This window comes from Colletes gigas, unplaced genomic scaffold (assembly GCF_013123115.1).
Source record: "Colletes gigas isolate AHSC1104 unplaced genomic scaffold, ASM1312311v1 Colletes_gigas_Sc00001, whole genome shotgun sequence".
Classification (NCBI taxonomy): domain Eukaryota; kingdom Metazoa; phylum Arthropoda; class Insecta; order Hymenoptera; family Colletidae; genus Colletes; species Colletes gigas.
In genome coordinates, this window is record NW_025106630.1 from 5781947 (window position 1) to 5808576 (window position 26630).

The window sequence follows — 26630 nt, forward strand, 5'->3', positions numbered from 1 at the left end:
TATGAAACGCTCTTGAATATACCAAGGTCCGTCTTTGTTGAGACTCTTTAGCATCAACATACTATTGAGTTTATTGTTGACTTCAGTTGTTTGCGAACCCCTTGAAATTTTGTCGAACCTCTTCACACGCGGTAGTGATTTTTGCAATTAATTCATCTCTTGTACGTGTTTCTGTATTGGACACAGCGTTATCGTATCTTTCACGGTTCATATTTTTGTTACAACTCCTTAACAAAGCATTTATGGATTTTTTGTCTTAGTTTTACTTGTAGAACACACTGCTTACTCTGTATATGGAAGAACAGACACGCGTGAGAAAATATATTCTATCGCGTTGTATTCCGAATCAATTTTTGTTTATTTTTCTATTTCCTAGCTTTGTTCTAGCGGTAAGCAACCAATCTATCCGAGGTCTAACTAGTAATGATTTATCAATAATTGGTTAGTAAACATAACGAGACTATCCACATCAACACACTATATTGTGTTTGTGTTAAGCATACACTATGCGATATGAACTAATATCCCTGTAACAGGGTATCGGGATTCTCTCTGGAGTCCCTTCTATGTTGAACAATTATGTTACGATACGGTAACGATAAACGACCGTAGGTAAAGTTTTGCAATGCCGGATTTATTTCCAAATATTACATTATAGCGATCAAAACAGTAGGGAACCGAGGTTTCTACGCGTGTATAGAATTTTCAAAAGAAACACGACTACCTTTTAATGAATAGAGAGTATTTCAAGCGTATACCGTGCGCGAAGGTAACATTCCATTGTAGAAAATGTTTTATGAATCCGAATGAAAGGATTTTCGTATCCATGTTCATTAGGACTTCACCTATTTCCATGAATGGCGGACTTCATTCTTTGTGGCTACGAAGATTGGTTACAGATTTTCTGAAAAGTTACGTGAAAAGGGAATCCGCAGAGAGACGCGAATATACGTAGAAATGATCAATGGACGTGACACTTTTAAAATCGAGTCGTACAGAACGCATTGAATCCCGAAAATAGCCCGTGTAATTGTCCTTGATATTTTGCACCACTGGGCGGGGGTCACGTTGTCATCAGGGTGGTCACGTGAGCGCCTTGGACCCCGACAGCGACGACATTCCCCTGCTGAGAACCGTCAACGAATTCACCCTGGCCAACAGCTTCTGGTTTATGGTCGGCACACTCATGCAACAGGGCAGCGACCTCAACCCCAAGGTAAACGTGTCACCACAGAGTCGGCGTACAGGAGAGATTCGCTTTAAACGCGTAATCGCGCGAAAGTGAACACGAGGATGCTTGTTGGAATTCAGCGAATTCAGCTCCGCATTATAATATAATATATTCACTGAAATGAAAATCAACGCGCTACCTCGATTCCTAGCCTTTGATCACGACGGTTGAAAAGGCAGATTATTAAAACGCCATTTATTAATGAAAGAAACAAGTCGAACTCGAAGATTAATAATACGAACGATAAAAAAAAAACACGGTTTTTCTTTACAGCGAAGTTCGAGGGAAGACGTTCGGGTTAAAAATCATTTGTAAACGTGGAATTGTACACCATGGGTGAATAATGACGCTTGGTAAAACGAACTGCATGATTTAACGTCGTGGTGAACGACGTGGCAAGGTTGGAGAGATAAAAAAGTAGGACGGTAACGATATCACCAGGTCTATAAAATAACTTGTACCTCGTAACGACATCATCCGCCGCGAGGATGGTCGTTTAAACGTGCTTGCGAAATTTAGTTGTCGTTGCCGGGGCCTTTGCATATGAAAACCCACACGCGCGTACAGGTAACTGCGTGCTTAAAACGTGGTCGTACGAGCTACGAAAAACCTGCTACGCTTTATTCGCCAAACAATTACGCAGACAATAGCTTCTCTGAGCATTTTTGCTCCCCGGTTGCGTTTTACTCCTCTTGCTTTCGCGTGGCTCTTTCCTTCCGTCCTCGCAAGGAACCTTTTTTCTGTTTTTCAATCACCACGAGAGTGGGCGGTCGGTCCCGACGCATTTCGACGGAACTGCTTCCTCTTTTTAACGTGCCAGAACGGTCGACGTGAAGTCCAAAATTTCCATTTTAACCGTATCGATCGTATCGTGCTTGAACTATTCAGATTTAAGTAGGTTTCGGGTGGCTCGTTCAAAAATTCAGAAAATGCATGAAATTTTTATTTGGTAGCTTCTACAGTGTTTTCAATATGGATTCCAAACTGCTCACTTTGAAACAGAATGTTTATATCATTTAACGTAAAAATATCGTTCATTTGCGTAAATAAGAAGTCCTGTCATCTATGGGTTACATGTTTCATGCATCTGCAGCGATGGGACAATATTTTTGCGTCGTGCATGGCAAATGTGTTTTCCCAAGAGGAAACGCAATCGATTCTCGTTACGAAAATATTTGAAAACTTACCAAAAACGAATCTCTTTGCGCGACATCAATAATTTTCGACTTATTAAAACTTTGGCCGCAGAAACGATAATAAAATCTGTGTCAGACCTTAAAATAACAAATGCAAAATCTGTGGAACTTCGTCGAAAATAGAATGAAACCTGTGTTCGCGCTAGAAAAATAATGTGAATTTTATAGTTAGACAGAAAACAAGTTTGACATGTGGAACGCTCGGCGTACAGCGCGGATGGAAATTCTGAAAAATCAGTTTTCCAGGGCCGAGCGGTGCGTTTCCTATTACCCGGGAAGAGCAACAGATTCTGAGACCGAAAGCTCATTCGTTTCCTATTGCAGCTCCTTTTACCACCTAGCAATACTTCTTAATGTACACAAGGTGGCAGAGGATTACGGTAAAATCGAAAAAGGCTAATCCTTGATGTAAAAATAAATTGGAAATTCGTTGGAGACACGTCTGGTGTATCGACTGGCTTAATTTCAAATACTGAATCCATTAAGTTATTCAATACGTATAATACATTGAAAAAAGAAAGTTACAAGAGGAATTGTGGATATTGGAAGCCCTGCATTCGTTTTATATTCTATTTTCCGCGCGCAACAGACCACGAAAATAGGCAATTTTATTTTCCAAGACATTTCAAGACATTTCAAGGTAGAGCCAATCGCTCAGACACGAGGTACAAATTACGCGGGCAAAACGATATCCAACAAGCTGCCTCGTTTCACGAACGAAAATCGAACCACAGAAAGCACTTGAAGCACCATATGAATACATGTTGACATTGCGAAAATACAGACGATAAGATGAAACAACACTCGTATTCATTTAGCGAAGGATGTTCATCGGTTGACGTTACATAGAAATACTTGAACTCAAATATTGGAGATTCGATCGACCTGCGAGTAAAATTTCACCGATTATTATTTGCTCGCGTAAGCAGTCTTTCTCGTACCACAATCTCGTTGAAATCGTTAGATGTTATTTATTGGAGACGTATTTTTAGTCGGAGATCAAATGCGATCGAAAACTATGAAAGTATCATATTTTTGTTTGTCGAGAAGCTATCCATCCTTCTGGTTAGAAACAAATCGAATATTTCTCTGCGTCGCACATTTTATTTTTATCGTGATCTCCACCGTTTAGTTGCACCGATGAACACCGGAAGAATTATTAGAAAAACGTAGAAAATCGACGCATCGAGAGAACGCATGTCACCCCTGCATGCACATAGCAGCCAAGCACCTTATTTTTTGTTGATCGCCTAAACATTTTTCCGCGTTTCGTAGTAATTTTACTTTCGTCGCGACCATTTTAATTAAGTGTACACCGTGACACTCTGTAAACCACATCTTAAACACTTTTTCCAGTAAAATTCGATCGACAGATATCCGTCTCGGTCAGGAACGCGTCGCAAGAACCGCACCGTTTTTTTTTCCACGATTAGAATTTCCTTCGCGGGCGTGTATCGTTGGAAAAAGAAGCTTAGCGTCCAATCGGAACGCGAGGAAACGAGCGGGAGGTACTCGAGCCTCGCGTGAGTAAAGAACGTCCAATTTCTAGCACATCCGGGCGAGGTGCCACGCGCGAAGAGAAAAAGGATCGGTCGATTAGTTTGCCACTTTCCTCCTCCCGAGCCATTCGCTTCAAACGACTGCAGCAATTCGACAATCCCAACAACCGTAATTTCCTTAGACAGTCGTGAAACCCATGATTAGGGGGTTAACTGATGATGATAGGGCGAAAGAAGAATCAGAATGGTAATATTCGAAATATTTCGAGTCTCACAGCACTCGTGTCAATTTCAATTTAAAAAAAGACATCGTTGATCCTTTGCACTCCTATGCCAAGTGTGACTCGACATTAGTTTTTATCTCAGGAGCTCCTTTGTCCCACTCGACATTTTTTCAAGTCCAAACCAAAGAGATATCATACGCTTGAAAATTACAAAATAAAACAGATATTTAATTGAATTCGTTTGTTCCTCTATTCGTTCAAATTGCCCTATTCCTTTGATTAACATAAATTTCAAATAAAACACTTAAAAGCGTTGGGAACAAAATTGAGATATAATTCGGAGTGCAAAGGATTATACTGTTTCTAGAATAATTGTCTGACCTGTAAATGGAATATTCGTCGACAGAGACGGTCGAATCGTACTATACATGCGAACGTTACGAGCTACGAATAGTTTAACGATTATTGTCGATTAAAATCAAAGAAAAGAGTTAGCAGAGAGACATGGTAACGCCTGTACGACATATGGTGCTAGCCGGCTCTGGTGGCATGTATGTACATGCGGGGTTGTCGTTGCGACTCTGCGAACAGCCGCGAGTAATCCGGTCTCGTAGCAGAGACTGTGCGGATCCCGGAGAGCAAAGTGCTCGCGGGAATCCCAGAAATTCGCATTAAAAGCTCGGACGAACGGATACGCGTGCCATTAGGATCCTTCCAGCGCGAGATAATACGCGAATACTCTGGCCCGGGACTTCGCAGCTTCGTCAATTTCGCGCGAAACGAAGTTCCGTCGGGAAAGAGACGACGAGCTAACGAAGTGCCTCGCGTTCGAAGGATATTCGCGGCGACACCGCTGGCGACATGAATAAATATCAGCCGCTAGGAGGCGGGCAATTCCTTTCCCCGACGAGATGACACCGTAACGCAATCGACGAGGAGGATCGATAGGACAAGCAATAGATTTTTTTCTCCTCGAAACAACCGCTGAAATTACGAGACACAGTGATCCCACCAGTCGCTGAGAAAGGTACTCCGACAATACGTTCCACATCCATTCTCGTGGCTTTATGTTAAAATAGATGGGACCTGTAACGTTCCAGAGACAGGAGGACACGTGGGAATTGGAATAATTCGGCGAAGAGTATCGTTATGATTTTAAGAATGTTTGACGGAGATTTAAAGGCAATCAGAAAATCAGTACACTTAAAAGGAAAGTGCAATTGCACTTTGCGAGTGCACCGGTGCTCTTGGGAAATAGCCGTATCTCGCGATAATAGAGGTCATTAGACCGTACAAGATTTTCCTCCACGACGTTCACATATCTTCGCTTAGAAGGGGACTATAATACCAGTATCGCCGTGTATATTCACAGACCCGCGTTTTTTAGCGTCTCAGTCCTGTCTGCTTTAACAAAGATTCACGAGAATAGATATACCTGTCATAAAATTGTCAGAATACTTTCTGAGATTGGTCGGATACACAGAATCCTAAATCTTGAAAATGGTAACGAAATTCTAAAGTTCCACAAATTATTATTTGTACCTCGTCTTTTACAAGGGTGGTTCGAACATATTGTCATGCAAAGCAGTTAGCAAGATTAATGGTTCGAATCGCCCACGCGTTCCATTCGCAGCGTGTCATTAATTCCAAATAATTAATGTTTTTACGTTTGACACTTTGGGTCTTAGAAGACAGTGGAGTGTAATTCTAGATCTCTCGCCAGAGTCCGTGATAATTGCAACCCAACTTGGAGCATCGTCTTTGCGCCAGGAACTTGACGGAGAGCAGACGCGAAGGAATATCTCAGAAATGTCTCGCTAAGTCGTTTCCTCGATCGACTCGGTGCCGCTAATGGCTCGAAATATGCCATTAGCGATCTCGCGGTGCATAAATGAGACCGCATATTGCATTCTTCGGTCGCAGCACGGAATGTAGCTTCGAGGGGAGCCCCCCTCCGTCGGGGGTCTTAAATCGTCTTTGCTTCGATGCCCCAGAGACGCGGTTTCGATTGATCGCCGATGCTCTTTATGGGTTTCCGGCTCGTAGACGCGAAATTGAAACGACGTTTAAGAGAAAAGCGATTGTCTTACGAACGACTCGCGAGCGTCGATGGGACTGCATACTTTCCATCGCGTCATCTTCCAATAATCATTTAGGAATTTACGTACTCTCTTTTAATTCCTCGCTCCGTTGTTATCTCGAAAGTTTAATGTACAAGGAAATACCTGGATAGAAAAATTTATAATCTGTATCAAAATTCATTTTTGAAAAAGGAAACGAAAACACAGAAATATTAATCACTTCTATAAATTACCCCCGTATTGCGGTACAAAGGCATCGTCGCTGATGACAATTAGTAAATTACGTTCATTTACGTGCAATTTACATATCGAATCTAATGAAAATTTGTTATTATATTCACTGACTGTGATAATAATTTACTAATTGTTGCGTACTCAAATAATGAAACTTGATGTTGTATCTTATTTTCTGGAATTTTAAGAGTCTGCTCATAAATCATATTCAATTTTGCTTTCGCCTTCGGGGACTTCGATTCATTCTTCCTCAGTTATTTCGATTCTTTGTCGTTTCAAAGTGGAACGTAACGATGATGTCGAAGGGTTGCAATTTTCAAAGACTCAAAGGGAGCTCGTAGAATCGACAGAAAGGAATTGCCCGCGTACGCAGCAGCTTTCTCGTAACTAAGAAAAGTATCGATCGTCGTTATCAGGCAACTAGCACGAGAATAGTGGGCGGGATCTGGTGGTTCTTCACGCTAATCATCATCTCTTCTTACACGGCGAACCTGGCCGCGTTCTTAACAGTGGAGAGAATGATAACGCCGATCGAGAACGCAGCCGACCTCGCGGAGCAAACCGAAATCTCGTACGGCACTTTAGACGGCGGGAGCACGATGACATTTTTCAGAGTAAGTATTGGAAGATTGATGGTGAACTACTACCCCCGAATGGGAAACCCTAATAGCGGGAAGAGCGATAAGAAATTGACACTAACGGATCGATGGGATAGTTTAGAAATAGCTTGATACTTTGTAAAGTACGTTTATCCACGTATGCTAATATGAAAGACACGTGAAAACAGAGACAAATACAATATTGTAACTAAAATATATTATTCGAATTTGATATTTATACAATTACTCTGTTTCTAGTCAACCATTCCAATTCGAGTATCAAAAATTAACATTTTTTATTCCATTGTGTTCCAGCCTTTGTCGCCACTCGATCGAAATTGTGCAATTCAGGTTAACGCGTTTCCTTTGAATCAATTTCAACTCTGCGTACTTCATTTCCAGTAACTTTGATAACTCCGAACGGAACAGAAATCGCTTCGTAATTGGTGGAATTTTCGCGCCATAGTACCATAACCGGATTTGTTAGCAATTATTGGTCGTGTGATCAAATATGCACATCGAGGTGCAAAGTGGGGTCGTGCATAACTAAACTTTAATATTTAAACGCCGTAAAAGCTGATCAAATTATTCCTGAAACTCATCAGCCAGTTCTTTTCAGCAAACTTTCTATGCAATTCTGTATAAAATGTTGTTGTTGGGAGATGGTAACTGTAAATTAAAAATATACTCTGTTTCAAATTAGGTACACTTGTCGTTTGCATACCGAGTACTCGCGATTTCCATGAATATTTCGCGCGTGTCTTGCCAACGTTCGAGCGAAGGGGACTCTAACGTGCCCGTAACTCATACCGTGATATTAAAACCATAAACTCGCCGGTTTTAATCGCTCGCGTAACTTATTCGACTGATTATTCCGCGAAACGTGCGCGGCAATTTTCGCGCCGCCGTTATAAAATCCGCGTACACTGAGCGCTGTTAAATTTCCGAGAGCCCTTAAACACCCGCACTTAACGTTATTAAATTCGAAACGCCGTTTCGACGTGTGTTGCTATTGCATTACGTTAATATCGCGTTATTGAAGCCGACCGTTTCTCTCGTGTATCCCGTTTTTAGGTCAGCGCGCGAAACTGTCGTACGAACATCAAACCGGACTCGTCGTTATTTTCGAAAGCTCTCCGCTCTCGACTTCTTGTTTCTCAAGAATACTTTCACGCCGCGGTTTCTATGGAACGTCGATAATTTCGCTGTGTGTTCTTTGTCGAAACAACAGGATTCGAAGATCGGGATATATCAGAAGATGTGGAGGTTCATGGAATCGAAGTCCAAGACTGTGTTCGTGCAGAGCTACGAGGAGGGTGTGAAGAAGGTGTTGGAGAGCAACTACGCTTTCTTGATGGAATCCACTATGCTCGATTATGCGGTACAACGAGATTGCAATCTTACGCAAATCGGTGGCCTGTTGGACAGCAAGGGCTACGGGATTGCCACCCCCAAAGGTAATATCGGAAAACAATCGAATTCCGTTCGAGCGTTTCGCCTTCGCGGTTAAAGCTGTTCAATGTCCCTGAGAATGATCGTCCCCGTCTAGGAAAGTATGTAGCAAACAAATGTGATTGGTCAGGATTGGTTTTTTTTTATTAGGACCTTGAATAAGTTCTCGCTGTTTCTTTTAAAAAATAAAAGCTTTATTTAAATTATAAGGAACAAAAACATTTCATTGAAAGTATTGCCCATCACTAGCGACCACTTTCTCCCATCTTTCTGGCAGTATATGAATTCCGCGTCGGAAAAACGACATGTCTTTTGAGGCTATCCAAGAATCGATCCATTTTTTAGCTTCTTCATAAGAATGAAAGCTCTGGTCAGCTAGGCCATGTGCCATCGAACGGAATAGGTGAAAATCAGAAGGGGCTAGGTCAGGTGAATACGGCGGGTGGGGTAGAACTTCCCATTGAAGCGTTTCCAGGTAGGTTTTCACTGGTTTTGCAACATGAGGCCGAGCGTTGTCATGTAGCAAAATCACTTTGTCGTGTATCTGCTCGTATAGCGGCCGTTTTTCTTTTAAGGCTCGACTTAAACGCATCAATTGAAGTCGATAGCGATCCCCCGTGATAGTCTCATTCGGTTTGAGCAGCTCATAATAAATTACACCCTGCTGATCCCACCAAATACAGAGAAGAAGCTTCGAACCATGGATATTTGGTTTTGCAGACGATGTTGATGCATGGCCGGGATTACCCCACGATTTTCTACGCTTTGGATTATCGTAGTGTATCCACTTTTCATCGCCAGTCACGATGCGGTGCAAAAAACCTTTTCTTTTCTGACGTTGAAGCAGTAATTCACACGTGAGAAAAAGCCGTTCGACATCTCTCGGCTTCAATTCATACGGTACCCAATGTCCTTGCTTCTGGATCATTCCTAAAACTTTTAAACGTTTTGAAACAGTTGACTCATCTACTTGTAATGTTTTTCCAAGTGCTGCTAGCGTCTGACATCGGTCTTGATCGAGTAATTCCTCCAACTTTTCGTCTTCAAATTATTTCGGTGCGCCGGAACGTTCTTTATCCTCAAGTTCAAAATCATTATTTTTGAAGCGTCGAAACCAGTCTCTGCATGTCGTATCCGACAAAGCATTGTCACCATAAGTCTCAACAAGAATTCTATGTGCTTCAGCTGCAGATTTCTTTTGAATAAAATAGTGCAATAAAATTCCCCGCAAATACACTTTATTTGGCACAAAAGTAGACATTTTCAGAACTAAAAAAAATTACTTTGTTTACACTAAAGTGAACTACCATACACTGAAATTTAATGTTAGATACACTACTGCCTTGCATGTGTGTTACCATTCGAAATTCCACGAACGGGGTACTGCTACTGCCATCTTTGAAGAAACAGCGAGAACTTATTCAAGGTCCTAATAGCAGAACAAATAACTTGTTTACTGCTTATTAATTCATTTTAACCAATATCGCGAGGAGAAGGTAGTTTCAATTCTTCTTTTATCGTCTCAGAATTTTCCCAAAGTTCGCATAATCAAACACTGAGCTTGTTCGTTTTCAATTCTCCCGAAACGCGATCGCTTATACCAGGATTCTTTAACGGAGCGAGAAATTGCTCGCCATAAAAATCTCTATGGTCGTCGCTTCTTTCCCCCTCTGCAAAAAGCTACAATCGTAAAGCGAAACGTAGAACGGTAAACACCATTCGCTTTCCATTTTCCGGGCATTCCGCAAACGTGATTAACCCGCGATGGGCGTAAAGTAAATTCGACAACGCGAGCGTTGAACATTGTTGCATGTTGCAAGGCCGCGATAAAAGCTCCCGTTCTCGTCGTAGAACGTTATCAACGCGGACGACTGCAAAAACCAACGTTCAAACATCGATCGTGGTGAATTTTCCTCGAGTGTTGTTTGCAGCTACAATATCGCTGCGTTGAACGCAGTTTGTAGAAAACATCGTAAAGTCGCGGGATTCGCAGCCGGCGCGTCGGTGTCGCGCGACTCGCTCGCCTCGAGGACGAAAAGAAATGTAAATAGCCGCGATGTTTTTCAACAGAAATTCGGGGAACCTCGACTCCGCGCCGGAGGACGAGGTTACGCCTTAATTAACTGCTTGAAAAGCACGGACGAACCGAACCTGGCTCGGTGTTTTGAATCCGCGCGACTCGGTTTTTCGCCGGTGAAACGCTGAAACGTTACGCGCAAAGTCAACGGTAGCTGGAGCCCAACAATTTTTCTTAATTGGATCAGCGTATTCGCGTTTTAATTCGCCTTTCCCGCCGCCCGTACCAGCACTTAATAACGAATCGCAGGAGAAGTGGCGCAATTACGTTTTGGGCGCGGTTCGAAGGCTCCCAAAAGATATCCTGAGCGAGTTGCCCGAAGAAACGAGCCTGATCTTTGAGACCGTCGACTCTGCCCCTAATTCCTTTGATATCTAGCTCGTTGCGGTTCCTTCTCGCGTTTCAAACTGAAAAATATTATTTTTCGAAGACACTTGAAACTTAACCGAGTCGTTTCATACGCAGGTTCACCGTGGAGGGATAAAATATCCCTGGCGATTCTGGAGCTGCAGGAGAAGGGCGTGATACAGATTCTGTACGATAAGTGGTGGAAGAACACGGGCGACGTGTGCAACAGGGACGAGAAGAGCAAGGAAAGCAAAGCGAACGCCCTCGGAGTCGAAAATATCGGTGAGCTTGCGAAATTAAATTTTTTCACGCGACGAAAGATGGTGGGGGGGAAGGAGGAAAACGCCGTGGAAATTTACTGCCAGGGAAAAGGGGGCAGCGGGAACATTATCTGACGTCGCTCAGAACCGGCGCTCGTAGAGTTGAATTTTTTATTCGAAGTTATCAGCGGTTTTGCTCGGCAGGAAGTAGAGGTCGACCGCCACGATTTTATTCTATTTTGCTGTGAAAATATTTTTAACGATACCTCGTGACGCGCGGCGAGAAGCAATTAATTAAGTAAACGATGCAACACGAAATGTTTCGCAATTTCTTCCCGAGTACTAACGTTAATTAATCGGTGAATAATTACGCGGAACGGTCTCTGACGTGTCAGTGAGCGACGTTGATCAAATACATGATACGAAGATCATTTTATGCAACGTGAAATTTGATTGCAATTTTCCTTTAAATTATCGATATCAGTTTCTCGTACAAACAACAACATGGATAATGTAAAACACGGGAGCTGCATTTAAACCTAATTTAAAATGATTTTGTTTCGATGAATTTTGCGGCCGGTTGAATAACATTGATAGATCGTCGGTTACCTTGTATTAAACGAGAAACATAATTGGGAAGTAGCAACGATGCAGTAAATTGACCAGGCATGCATCAGGAAAGTGTGATGTTTGAATTCTATTGAATATTTATCGACTGGATTATGGAACGATAATCCAGAACCATGTTATTGACGCATGCAGTGAAATGCGCGCGGCTAACGTGTATCGCATATGAAACTACTGAAATTACTGGGATTGTCGAATATTCCTATACACCAAGTAGTGGCTAATTTAATTTACGATCGTTCGACAATCGCGTTAGGTTATGCGATGAACCATGAATGGATTTCAGTAGTCGGTAGAATCACGTGATAACTTCGAAAGTGGATTCCTTCAACACTCTCAGACCAGACGGCGACTAGACTGTCATGATTTATTTAATTATTTTCGACGGGATCCCAGTGTGCTTTTTGTATCGAGTTTCTGTAAACGTGGCAATGGAGGGCCTGAAAATTCAGCTCGTTACAGCGACGCTTCGCGCAATAAGTGTTGTCGATGAGAGACTGGGAGGGGCATAGTGAAAGAGAAACGAGCAGAGCTTTCAAGCACAGTAGAAATCTCGCGGAAAGTTCGCCCGGGAATTTTTCTTGGGAGTCTACTGGAACCCCTTCCGGATTTTATGGAAGTCACAAGTTCTTCGTTTCTGTCTTTCCCCTCCCGTACCACGGTGAATCTTCCACTTTCTTTTTTCCGGGGCGAGAATCCCCGCAATTCTTTCTCCCTTTTTCTCTCGCCCCTTCTCGAAGGCTGGCCTGTAACTTAGGTAAGTGCCCACTTTGCCGGTAGCGCGAACGTACTCGGCGAGACAGGAAGAAGGACGGACGGCCCTCGGATGTCTTGTGAGATTTCGGTACGAGCTGGCTAATCGCCTTTCCACGGGACGCGAAGATTACACAGGACTCGGACAAAAAAAAAAATGCTTCCAAAAGAAACTGAAACAGAAGTAATAGAGCTCTTTCTGCGCGCTTTTTTTAAACGCTGAAACCAAATTTGTCGGCCGTTCTCGCCCACAGCGTCGTAATCTATCTAGAAAAAATATTTTGGTATCGATTCTTTCCAAGTCGTGTTTAATATTACAAAATTACAAAGTGCAGCGTATCATAACATAATTTTTCAATATTCACTTCTATTCTTATTGTTTGTCTTCTGAGAAAAATATGTAGTCTGTCCAGTTTGATTTATATTTTTTTGTAAAAATCCGGGCAAAAATTTGAAATTTCTGTTTTGAAATAGTCTAACAACACGTATCAAAAATAGTTAAACTTTAGACGCGTGCAGTTCCGAAACTATTACTGTTTTATTAATTATTGAGGCATCGTTAGAAGCAGCAAAGCCTCCCCTTTGAAATGGCTTTTGGTTTTTGGCGATCCGACTTTCCGTTTTGGAGATATCATCGTGTAAAGAGAAGCGTAATTTTTATAATTCCACTATGTCTCGCTGTCCGCTTTAACACAAGACTATTAACGCGTATTAAAAATACATAAACTTTAAATGCGTGCAGTTCCGAAACTACTATTGTTTTATTAATAATTGAACCACTATTAGAAGCGGCAAGGCCTCTCCTTTGAAATAGCTTTTGGTTTTTGTCGATCCGACTTTCCGTTCTCGAGATATCGTAATTTATGTAAATAGGTAATTTTAAAAGAATTCTCTTATGGGACTTCCCGTGTTAACGTAGACTATCAACGCGTATTGAAATTACTAAAACTTTAATTGCTTGCAGTTCCGAAACTACTAGTGTTTTTGCCATTATTGAACCATTGTTGGCGGCGGCAAAGCTTCCTCTTTAAAATGGCATTTGGTTTTTGTCGATCCGACTTTCCGTTTTCGAGATATCGTAAGTTATGTAAAAGGTAATTTTTTCAATTCGACTATCTCTGTCTTCGTCTAGCGGAGTCGGGCCTCCTTGTCGCACGTGCGTCGTGCTGACCTACCCTACGAACGTGACTGTCGTGACCTAGTTTCGGGCGTAGTATTTCCAAGAATTTACTACGCGCGAGATCAATGAACTCGCGCGAGCGCAACAAACGTAAACAAACGATTCGGACCCTTATATCTCCGGAACTAGCCACCGCATCGACTCGAAACTAAAATCGCTATATCTCCGGAACTAATTACGCTATCGACTCGTACAAACGCTCATTTTAAAGGGCATTTTATCCTCTATCCAACGAACGTAATTGCTTTTATAATTTATTTTGTATTCTATGTTTATTTTGAGATTTACTTTTACGTTATATACCTAAGAAATTTCAGCACTTATAATAAACTTCAAAACCCAATTTTCTATACATATAATGCAAAAATGGTAGGAACGCAAGCTGCAAGGCGTTCATAAGTGTTCGAAATATTGAACAATTTTCAATATTGAAATCTTCGAAACGACCAATCGATCAAAGAATTTTGCCCCGTTGTGAAACCGGAACCTTTCTCGAACGCGCTGTCCTAACATCAAAGCGAGTCGAGACTGGCTAGATTTATCGCTAGATTGCCTGCAACGTTTCTTGAAGAAATATTTACTCCCCTTTATGGAACGGAAAATTCTTCAAGGACTGTAATATTAAAATATTTATAATATCAAATAAATTTCTCAAACCATTTTCACACCCCAAGGCGATAACGATAACATAACGTCGACGATTATTGTTGCTTTCACGAAAATCCAATTTCGGATAGACTCGACGACAGGTGAGACTTTGCGCGGAGTTCGTCAGGTGAATGACACGGTGTCGAATTAATCGGGGCGTCGTATCACTTGGGCTCTTCCGTTATACAACGAGAACGCTAGTCCCCTTCAGAGACTCCCGCGGAAGTTGTCCTTCAGGCCGAAACTCGGGGATATCCTAGCACGGTGAGCGAACTCTAAACTTATCGCTGTGAAACACGAATCGTCTCATAGGCACGCCACGATTCCACGCTTGCAACGACGACGTGCTTTCTCGTCCTGTCGCGGAATTAGCTTAGCTACTAGCGCGAGGAAATAGGCCGGAGCCCGTGCGAGAAACTTTGCTCTTTCCAGCGTGCTGTCTTGGACGTTGCTTAAATCACGACAGACTGTGGGACCAGATCCTCGAGACGCGGCCAAAACGCATAATAATGACACTGGCAAACAAAACTAATGCAAACACACTGGTTTGTTTAATAACTTGGAAAATTAAGGCGAGGAGAAAATCATCCGAATTCCAGAATTGGATAAATTAAAAGCAACGGGTATCGCTCGTGTTTGGATGAGTTATTTCCCATGGCAATAACTTACGATTCCATACGTGCTTCCGAACAAACCAGAGCTACGAGGGGAGATAACAAATTCGCGGAATAAACAAAAAAAGGTTTCGTAAATTTAATTCGAAACAGATAACAATGTAATTAACAAACTAAAATATGAATTCTCGTTTTGAGGGCTCTGTTATTTCGTAACAATATCAATTTCGTACGAAAGGAATTCATCGATCGGTATCAACTTCCGCGCGAAGTCCAGCTGAAATTGTTGGAAACATTTATTCGCGCTGGGCTTCTTTCTGAGGGGCGATACGAGTCGAGCAGGGCTTCCGCGGAACGAAACGAAAAAATCAGAGATTCGAGTCGGGGGTAAACACGGGGCTGGCTCGATTCAAGAGTATGCAGACGCGGCGGAAAGCGGCATATGCAGCAATTCGAAAAAGTTTACGAAGGCACGCGGAACCTCGTGGCCACATACGAAGCCGAACTTCGCGGATCTCGTTTCGCGAGCACCGGAATGAGAACTCGGTTTCAACTCGGGAGAGGAATCTGCCGTTGCCATGCGAGTATCGCGAAATTTCAGCGAGGATGGCTCGCGAGACACGCGCGTCGATATTTATTCTGACAAGATACAAGAATAAAAATAACTGTACGTAAAATAAAAATAATAACTTGACATGGGAGATAGGAATGTTCGACGGTCCAAGTATTTTGAAATAGTCTACGAAGCTATTTTATAATGTTTGCTTCAATTTTCGAGTATGTTTATTCGTGTGTATATATGTTTGAAGTCATTATTCGGTTGAGAGGCAAATTCTCCTCAAATGTTTGTGTGGAACCAGATACTCTTGCGAAACATAGACGTATTTGCATCCCTTATTCCACCATCGTTGAAACAGTTCCATCAAGTTGAAATAACCAGTGATTCGAAGGCATCAGCAACTTAGTTTCCAAAATTCCTCGATACTTTCAATGGCGTTTGTTCGCAGCGAACAAAGCAACCGCTATTGAATCGATTCTAAAAGACAGATGCAAGGGTGAAAAGCGTGAACGAGCTACATGTATTCTTAACGTTCGATAGCATCAACATAAATACGGGAGCAAGTGTACCTGACGATTTAATGAAGCGCTGGCGAACTCATTCAAGCCCAGTGGGATGTATTGAACATTCGCTGATGCGAGTCTTTCAATACCGAAAGCAGGGGTGGACGATATTCAGGGTGACCCGTATAAATGCAAACTATTTTTTCCAAAAACTAACGCACACGTTCAAAATAATAATTATTTGCTAGAGCGTGTCTCCATCCGTTCGCGTCTGGGCGCCCAATTATTTTCACCAGAGCCCGTTCGAGCCAAACTCAAAATTCCCAGCGTCGCCAGTCCTCGATAAATAATCGAAAAACTTCGCCGCCGCAGCCTCCCTTCGTTTAATTGTGCGGTCATAGTGGCGGGAACCTTTCATCGAGAGCAACTTCCAGCGTCTCGAGCTCCAACGCGTCCTCCTGACCCGCGATATAGAAGTTTCTCGCCTCGACGTCCGTCAATCTCTTTCAACGCGAGGACGAAGACGGATAGAGGGAAATACGAAAAGATGGAGACGGGGTTAACAATGACCCGGCTCGGCGTGGGGGTAAATAGACGACAGAGGCGTATGGACGGTCGAAGCTAGACAGATGGCTAGATAAATGGACAAATAGACGGACCTGGGTGAATGGAGGAGGCGGGAAAAGGGGTTGGACGGTGATGTATAGGTGGAAGGATAGAAGGGAACGGTCCTTGGTGGCAGTTACATTAACTCCGTCGCGCTAGGCCCGACATCAGAAAAGAAACGGAGATACCCGTCGGCGATAAAATAATGAGCTTCCGGTTTTCTCGTTCCAGGTGGTGTCTTTGTCGTGCTGCTCTGCGGCCTGGCGTTAGCGATCCTCGTCGCGATCCTCGAGTTCTGCTGGAACTCCAAGAAGAACGTCCAGTCGGACAGGGTAAGCGTGCGAGGCACCGAGATTATTCCGTACAATTTCGTGCTTCGCGTGTACGTGCTGCATGAGTGTACCTTCTCTCCGTAGCGTGCAAGGCCGTTTCTCTGCGAGCACTGTGTTTCCGTTTCTTCTGCTCCTTCGTACCTAGCTGGAACGGTCTGCGCTCGAGGTGTCAGTTGCATGCCGTGCCCGGACACCCTCGAATCTCGTTTCTTGTAGTTAGATCGCCAAATTTTTTACAGTAATTTACGTTTCGTTTATCGTGGCTGAACCGTTGCCGGTGAAGTTGATCGATACCGAACGCGTTTGATTTGTTTTAATGGTTCGCGACACGACGACTCTCGCGAAGAGATATACTTGAGAACTTGCTTGGAAAATGCAAACCAAGGTAGACTTGTTATACTGTTATCTTATAAAATATTTATAAGTAATTAATGTTTTTGGAGAGTCAGTGTATTATGGATTCCCCTTCATTCGCAAACGAAGAGAAAACGCAGAATAAACGTTTCGGTTTCTGCTATCCTATTTCCCTGGTATGGTTATGCACCTACTCGTCTATCCGGATTTCATTTGAAATGAGATGTTTGAGGCTTTCGCGGTTCGTTCACAGTCGATGCCGTTTGAAACTTCCGGCATATAAGCCGTGTAATTTTGAACATGCTTTGAAAGAGTTTACAAACAGTTGTGGCTTATTCCCGGAATCCTCAAACGGTAGCAATAAATCTCGTTACATTAACTTAATATGTACGTTTAATTCTTTCTGTCCTCTTTCACTTATGTAAAATTTATGTCCGTTTCGTGCAGCTTTCCGAAATTATATCTTTTAGCAAACTCGTATTTTATGTACGAGAAATATTAACTTCAATCCCGGTCGCGGGAACCTCAAATCCCAAACTCACCAAAACTGTTAATATCGTCAAAGGTGCTCTGTAATCATTTTCCGAGGAGTTTCCTCATTTCGACCGTAAATAACAGAAATATTTAGGCGTTCGAATCCCCCTATCCTGTGCACACACGCTCGCGAAAGTATTCGAAATGTACACTTAATATTGGTTAATAGCAACATGCTAACTTTGACGTAATACTTTCGTCTATAGACTGCCATATTCCAACAATCTCGTGTTTCAATCCTTTCGATATAATCATCATGTTTCTTAATTTTTTTCCACCTCATCGTTAAAAAGTTATTAACGTTTAAAGTCTTTTTTTAAAAAATTTTTTCCTCGAAAGTGCGTAGAATTTCGGGGGTGTGTCTATTCACTAAAAATGATTGTAATTGACCCCCACAACCGAAAATAATTTTTTCAGAATGATTCGGAACTTGTCAATTTTCAGGGAAACAGATAGATATGGTCAGACATTACATTTTCAGTAATGAATTTTTTTCTCGAAAATGCATAGGATTTCGGGGGTATGTCTATTCATCAAAAATGATTACAATTAACCCCCGCAATCGAAAACAATTTTGTCAGAATGATTTGGAACTTTTCAATTTTCAGGGAAACAGATAGATATGGTCAGACATTACATTTTCAGTAATGAATTTTTTTCTCGAAAATACATAGGATTTTGGGGGTATGTCGATTCATAAAAAATGATTACAATTAACCCCCGCAATCGAAAATAATTTTTTCAGAATGATTTGGAACTTTTCAATTTTCAGGGAAACAGACAGATATGGTCAGACATTACATTTTCAGCAATGAATTTTTTTCTCGAAAATGCGTAGGATTTCGGGGGTATGTCTGTTCATAAAAAATGATTGCAATTCACCCCTGCAACTAAAAATAATTTTTTTAGAACGGTTAGAAATTTTTTAATTTAATGTTTTAATAACTTTTTAACGAAGCTTCAATCAAGAAATTGATATTCTTGATTTTCGTCTTATTTTGGCCTCTAGAATCACTCTGAGAACCATCTAGAACACTTTGCATATACAACAATTTCAAAATATTTTCAATACTGTACGGTTTGTGTTAATTTAATTAATAATATGTCCTTGTTCGAATACTTTCGTGGGTCTTTCGTGTACGTAGACCGCCCTAATATCGCGAGAACCACGTCCATCGTAGAGAAACGTCGCGAAAAGAAATGGCCTTGCGCGCGAGAGTAACCGCATGGTAATCAGCTCGTGGTGCGATCGTTTTGTGTATCATTTGTTGGTATTGTTGTGCCTGCCTGTGCATCGACGGGACAAACCGAAAATATAAACGACGCACGTGGAAACCTTCGATCGACTTCGCGGTCCGGCAGTCCCTGTGCGCCGAGATGGCCTCGGAATTGCGGTTCGCCGTGCGGTGCGGCTCGCGGCAGAGGCCAGCCGCGAAGGCGCGCAATTCCGACGCCGCGGTGCCGTGCGGCCGTTGCAGTCCGCGAGCCAGCAGGAGGAGAACGCGATATTGCTCGACGGGCCACGAGGAGACCACCTACATACCGAGCATCGAGATACCGCGGTTAAATGGTGTAAGTCCTGTCCCTCACGATGGGCTCGCGACCACCTTCGATGGCTTCTTTCAGGATCCAAATGAACGAAACATTAAAAACAGAAATTTTCTAGGTCCAATAAACATTCAAGTCCCTGCTACAGTTTACGATCTAACAATTCCGGTAACATACATTGTCGTCATAGTTTGGAAGACTATGAGGGTGTCAAAAGCAAGGGTGAACGTCATCTTTCCTGGAACGCGTACTATGTACTTTGATATTCGACTCCGGGTAGCCCTTGGGAATTCTGTTGGGAAACTGAAACTTGTAACCCTTTTGGACTATCGATATTACCTGCAGGGCGGACCCACTTTTGATAGACGCATAATTTAGCTATGGATTTTATCCAGAAAGAGCTAGTAATAATCGTGAAAGGGAGATACACTGTTGCGGGAGCAATGATAGAAGCACGGTTAACACTCGTATATGAGAACATGTGCAATCGGGAAACGTAAACGTCAGGATGACACCGGAGATTCGCGGTAAGAGTAAAGCAAACAGTGAGAAACAAACAGTCAAACAGCGGAGTCGAGCGCTACGTATTATACGAGCAAACACTTCATGTACAGTTCATTATTATACTTAACCCTTGGGTTACAATCGGCGACTGTAGTCCGTTATTAGTCGATCCATTGACTGCGCGATGTGTGTGCTCGACGCGTTAATTACTCTCACGAAATAAAGTCAAACTCTGATATGAGGGCTTTCAAACACAAAAACCGATTTAACCCCTTTCGTACATTCGTATAAGGAATAGCCACGAAAAAGAATAGATTTGTTTTACGAATACCTCGTGAACCTAAAAATGTGTTGACTTTAATACATAAGAATTGATGACGAGTGAGTTATAATAGTGAAACTTGACAGCAAGAACTTGTGACGTGGAAAGGGTTAAACTGTTCTCCAACCCCCTATTTTCAAATCCTCTTCAGAAACATATAAATAAAAATTACGTGTCTACCGAATCGCCAATGTTGCTCCGTTAGAGCTCTGATTTTGTTTCACGGATTAATTATTCGAATGACTGAGATTCGAGAATACGAATAATCGAAACGGAAAATGTAGAACGCGTTGAGAAGATCCTCGTATGAGAAGCCATCGTTGGTCGCGGAGTTGTGCCGATTTCACGGTAATTGAATTCCCGGGGTGATATTCCAACCAATTCGCGAAGGGTATCCCAGACGCGTGCGTTCGAACGATCTGCTCCGAAATTGATACACAATCGCCGAGAATAATTTTTGGCCTAGCGAGACGGGCGATATCCGATTACCGTGACCCAGGCACAGCCTCCACGAAGCCCAACGACAATGTACGCAATTTCTTCATCAGCTTCGATGCGCGGGAACCGAGGGGGAGAAAATACGAGCCACGGCCGAGTAACGAGAAAGGGAGTATTGCAAATGGGAAGTGCCTGCGTGAAAATTGTCACTTTATTGTCTTTCCTTCGTAATTTGTGTCTCAGTTCATACGTCTCTCTGATATGTCTTAACTAGATTGGACGCTGTTCTGCGTTAAGTTGATCAAACTTTTTGTTCGTCTGTACAAAGTAACGAATATACAGAGCGATATCCCGGAAACGGGTTACCTCCGTTTTCTTTGCTATTTCGAATAACGGAGAACGTTGCCCGCGGAAGTTTCGTGACTCAGTTTCATCGTGGGTGACAATTTAGGGATAATTTAATTTACTGTGGGAAAATTTGATGGAATAATGAATTTCCAGAACGGAGATATTCTAATCTGATCTGTGTTCGGTTTAAACGAAGTTATCATATTTCGAATGCATTTCGGGAACAGGTCGAATCGGATTAAATTATCTCAGGATAAGATAATTCTGCTCGCGTGTGCCATAAATATCTAATTTTAGTTCAACGATTGAATAAATTATATACTCTATATATATATTCAATATTGATAATAAATTCATTCGCCATCGTTCTCGTTCGCTGAGCAGGATCCGGCCATAATTTCGAGAAACCTATCAGCACCATCTGTATAATATCAGAACAATAATTTATAAACTTACGCAAATTCGAAGTTAATTTTCGAGTTTACCTCCGCGTTTCCACCCATGAAGAAACAGTCAACATCGTTTCGTATGCCCCACAAAACCATGAAACTTTCGTAAACGGTGATTCGTTCTATTAATTAAACTAGCAATGATATCGGCGCGGTCTGTTTCCAGCGTGTCACTCTGTATATATTCTGCATTTTGGCACGGTCCAGTATATTGCTACTAGTCGACTCAACCGCTGTGTGTGTGTGTGTTTAACCACGATTGGCGCAGAGTTCAGTTACACACGCTTACATTCGCAGTACACCACACCTCAGTATAAGTATACACACGTTGTACATGCGCGTTATATATTTGATTGCATGCTTCGAACTGCTGTCGGACGATCGCAATACAAGTTCCACGACGACGTCACTTCAAATTCGTCGTTCTGACGCCTCTGGCGGCGCCCAATGCTCGCTCGAATCGATCGGTCCAGGAAGAATCTGAAGAGCAGAGAATTAACAAAAAGTCCTGAGAAACATAGGTCTGGACATGTTTGACAGGAAAAGTTTATTTCCAGAGCAAATTTATACTAATTGACAATTTTACGACATCGTCTCGTAAGATTAAAAACTATTAATTAACCAAATATCAACGTAGCCAAGAATTTTCAATTTCAACGTAACCAAAATCGTATTTTGCTGATGGATGAATCGACTGTTCCGTGAACGTTATTTAACTACGTTCGAACAGTATGTCGGAGACGCTAAGTTTGACAGGTCAACGTTTATTAAAGGTCTTCCGGAACTACTAACGACAGAACTTCGAGCCATACCGGTAAAACTATACTCCGTTTCCGTGCGACAGCCAACCGAAAACGACTTTGTTCTTCGACCGGATTCCGTTTGCATAAAAATCCTCCGTATAGTTTTTGGCATCGAATAACTCGTAAAATTTGATCCCATCGAGTTCCGTGGGCGGCTACTTGTCGTTAGATCGCGGCAAATATCGGATCCGCCGGTTACATCGCGAGAGAATAGAGTGTTCGTTAAACAAGATTGAAAAGGGAACGTGGTCGACCCGAAACGATCCGGCGACGTCGAAACTCGTGTGAATGGTGCTCCTGATCGTGGCGGAAGTGATTTTTCCAGGCTGCGTCACATTCTCGGACCTGGTTATACTATGTACAGGACCACCGGATCCCGGAATATCCCGGCAGTATGGTCAGAACAGTGAAAAGAAACGTTTCGATAGAATCGATTTGGGAATTTTCATATTCGATCACAATACAATAAAAATCTCCATTATTCGTATTAATAGGTAGTTTTGGATAATTTATTTGAATAAAAAACAAACGTAGAAATACTTTAAGGGAATGTCTTCTTTAGTTCGTTTCTTGTCATGTATTTAATTGCCTGTAATTGTATTTTTTTATCACTTGTAACATTTCAAAAGATTCTTGATGTAGTAGTTTTTATATCCCGTAATAAGTAAACGTAAGAAAATATTTACGTTTATATGTTGCAACATTATTTACCACAGAGCGTCGAAATGGCGGAGTCGTTATAACAAACATCAATCTTGCGGCGACCACGATAAATCATCATAATTTTTCACGGAGTCAGCAATTAATCTTGTCGTGAATTTTTGGTATTCGTTTTCTCGTAATAATGTCGCGGCATATTTAAGTAGATCCCATCGGCATTACTAATGATACCAAGCCGCGAAAGATTTTCAAAGCATTTCACGGACAAGAAATTCCATGATATTTAATTAAGTCAGAAATTAATTAAACTCTGGTTCAATACGTGGACGTATAATTTTCAAGAAACCCAACCAGGCGGGTGTGAAATTATATGTTTGATACGCGGTACGAGTAATCCCATTAGCAAAACTACAAGAACAGAAGTATCGTATGGTTTAATTAAAAATTTCGCTGTTGGTTTAGATTCCTTTTCGAAAACGTTTCGTATGCAGCGGTTTATTCTCGTCTCCGCTGAAATAAAGGCAAGAATCTCGTGGATTTCGTCGCCAGAGGAGGCGCGCGGAAAATACGGCAAAAACCAACTTTGGACAAAATCCTGCGGGACCAACGGGATATCGCGGCCTTCTCCCCTCGTCCCTCCATGTCATCTTGTTCGGGAACGAAGCGTATGACACTCGCTTCAGCCGTGTCCCCGCGCTGGTTAAAGTTTAATTGCAGTTCGGCCTGTGCTTGGATTAGCGACTCAATCGAATTTCATCTACAAGTTCTGCCCCCTCCAAAACTACGCCAGAATCGGATTCCCTGGTCTTCCAGTCTCCTTCGTCGTGGACAAGAAAGGGGGTGGAAACGGGAGACGAGTATCTCAGTCACGGCAAACCCTCTTGAATTCCAATCGTTTCCCTTTCGATGCTTTGATCGGTGTTTCGAAACGTTGCTTCTCAATGACGGACAATGGACACGGAATATGTACAGTGGTATTCCAAGCTTCCCTGGTACGTGTAAACGATATTTATTCCCGTTCGAGTCGAAAGCCGGAAACAGTTTCGATCGTATAAGATTTTCTTTCGTACAACAGCGAACCACAATCTCAAATTGGTTGCGTATCGTTGTACAGATCCAATAACATCGAGAGATCCAAAACCGTTTAGTAAAAAAATTCGATGGGTTTACACGCAGCTTGGTTCCGTTCGGTGCCTTTTGTGGCCAACGAATCGAAGCATTTCGAAAACGTTCGGAAAAATCGAGCGAACTCAATCCCATCGGAACGGTGTCGACCGCAAACCTCTCGCGTTGCTGGTCATCTCGATGCGTTCCAAACTTCGTATCTCTTTTTCCCCTCCCTTCCCCGGAAAATGATCCATCGAATTCGCGGCGCCTGGAAAGCCCCCTTTCGATTCCGTTCAATATTTTATCGAAATTCAATTTCCCCTCGGCGCGTGCACGTACATTTTCATCGCAAATAAGTTTCTTTTCGTCAAGTGGCGCAGCTGTGGCCATTCTATATTTGTACTCTCTCATCGTGGACGAAAAATATAACGAAACTTGCCACGTTTAATCGTTTCGAGCACGGAGGCGGAACGAGAACCGATGAATATGGTATAAGTGCGAAACAGCGTTAATGAAACTTCCTAAAACGTTCAGGAGCAGTTCCAAACATTCGAGCTTTTAGTTTCCCCGAGTCTTTTTTTTTATGTTTTTACTGCCGACGACAGGAAACTTTTTAACGGGTGTTTGTTAGCAAGAATGAAATACGAGGAACAGTTCTTCTATTCCTCTATATATTATGCTTCTCTTTTTCTTTTTGCGAGATCGCAAATCATCGCCAACGCTTTTACGACCTCTCTGGGCCCACGGACCACAGGTTAAGAACCGCTGTTGCAAAGAACGGGATTACATATAATTTAAATGTTCAAGAGAGAATTTAAACCCGTTTGTCCAAGTGGAATAAGAACTCTGGGTGCGAATAATGGAGAGTCTACCGTGCTTGATTTCCCAAATCCCAGGAGAAAACCCTTCGCGTAGCGGGGAAGGAAACACGGGGATGACGTATTCGAACAGTTTTTCGAAATTCCTTCGACCGAGCGATTCGAGTGTAAAGCAGTCGATTCGATTCGCAGAGCCATGTGATCCGGCAATAACTCCTTTACGAGCGTTTTAAAAAGTTCCGACTACTTTTAACGATCCCGAGCGGAACTTTTAATAACTCTCCCGCCCGCGGCCACGTCGCTGCACGACGGTGGTTGTTCACAGATAACTACCCCGATATAGCTAACACCTGCGCCCGCTTCTCTCAGCAGGAGGGTGGTGCGTTGTCGATGACGGAGATGAAGAAATCATTGAGCTTCGATCAAGTGGCGGCGGCCCGTGGCGGGAACACCTAGCACAGGCCTCATCCTCATCTTCATCCTCAGCAGCCGCAGCAACAGCAACAACAGCAACCGCCACCGTGCAAAGCCACGCCCACGCACACGCGTCACACACACTGCCACTCACATTCACACAGTCACAATCACAGTCATACGCACAAGCACCAACCACCCCCACCGAGACAGAGACGGGGTTCTTCAAGCATCGTCTTGGGTCAAGGTCAGTGAATCACAACTTCTTTTCACATTTTCATTATCACCAACATATATCATCTATGACTGCTACTGGAAAATAGTTTAGGCGACCCTTGAATAAAATTCTCGCAATTTCAACTATCAAGAAATAAAAGAAGGAATTAAATTCTTTTCTTCTCGAAGCCATAAAATAGATTATCTACTTAGCTCTTCTTCGACAGACTGTGTATACATTAATATGTTTTTATTAGAGGAATTGTACTTTTTCATACTTCAGTTACTTCTTTCGTAACATTCGTTCAGGTACACTTCCCTCATTTTTCTTCGATCGTTCGTTTTAGTTCAAATATCTTGGCAAGTCACGTTTTACGTCTTCGCCTTTCCATTTCAAGCGTTCTCCTTTACACGTTGAAAGGTCTTATTTTTGTATCGAATTAATCATTTTTATTTAACCACTCGAAGAATATCTTATTAACCCCTTGTCGTACAATGACGAGTCTGACTCGTTACAAGTACTTGATGTCATGTTTTACAATTAGAAGGGTACCTACTCTTCATCAAGTCTTATGTATTAAAATCAACACACTTTTAGGTTCACGAGGTATTCTTTTTCGTGGCCATGTACGAATTTAAACAAAATTAAATAGCGTACGTTTGAAAAATTATTTGGAATTAAATCGTACGTCAAGGGGTTAATATCTGAGAAGATGACCAAAAATGGACTGCGTATATTTGATTGTTATTTGATCGAAACGAAAATTCGTTTGATGCGCAGGAGGTGACCACCCTGAGAGTATTCTCTGGAGATTCGACTGCGACCTGGCGGGTGAGCCAGACGTGGTGATATCGCCGCCGCCGCCGCCACCCCCGCCCTCGGCGGCCGTATCGAGGACCACGACCCTTTGACCAATACTCGAGGAGGTGCCGACAGGTGTGCCCGTCCAGAAGGAGCTGCCCACCCAAGCCTCCGTGGTCGTGAACGTGGTCGACCAGAAGGAGACCTGCTTATAGCATATGTAGTCGTCGGGGCGCACGAGTCGACCGCTACGCGGTCAGACCGACGCCGTCGGCGACGTCGGATCGTCG

General features: G+C 42.6%; 1 protein-coding gene across 1 annotated transcript in view; it reads left to right on the plus strand.

The window, feature by feature from the left end:
* Positions 1 to 26415, plus strand: part of LOC122395260 (glutamate receptor ionotropic, kainate 2) — a 164212-nt gene extending 137797 nt beyond the window's left edge. Inside the window, exons 13-19 of the mRNA XM_043392708.1 lie at positions 6882 to 7079; positions 8296 to 8521; positions 11059 to 11223; positions 16923 to 17023; positions 19274 to 19481; positions 25278 to 25569; positions 26320 to 26415. Of these exons, the coding sequence (XP_043248643.1) occupies positions 6882 to 7079; positions 8296 to 8521; positions 11059 to 11223; positions 16923 to 17023; positions 19274 to 19481; positions 25278 to 25569; positions 26320 to 26326 (1197 nt within the window). The 3' untranslated portion in view covers positions 26327 to 26415. The remainder of the gene's footprint in view (positions 1 to 6881; positions 7080 to 8295; positions 8522 to 11058; positions 11224 to 16922; positions 17024 to 19273; positions 19482 to 25277; positions 25570 to 26319) is intronic.
* Positions 26416 to 26630: the final 215 nt, after the last annotated feature.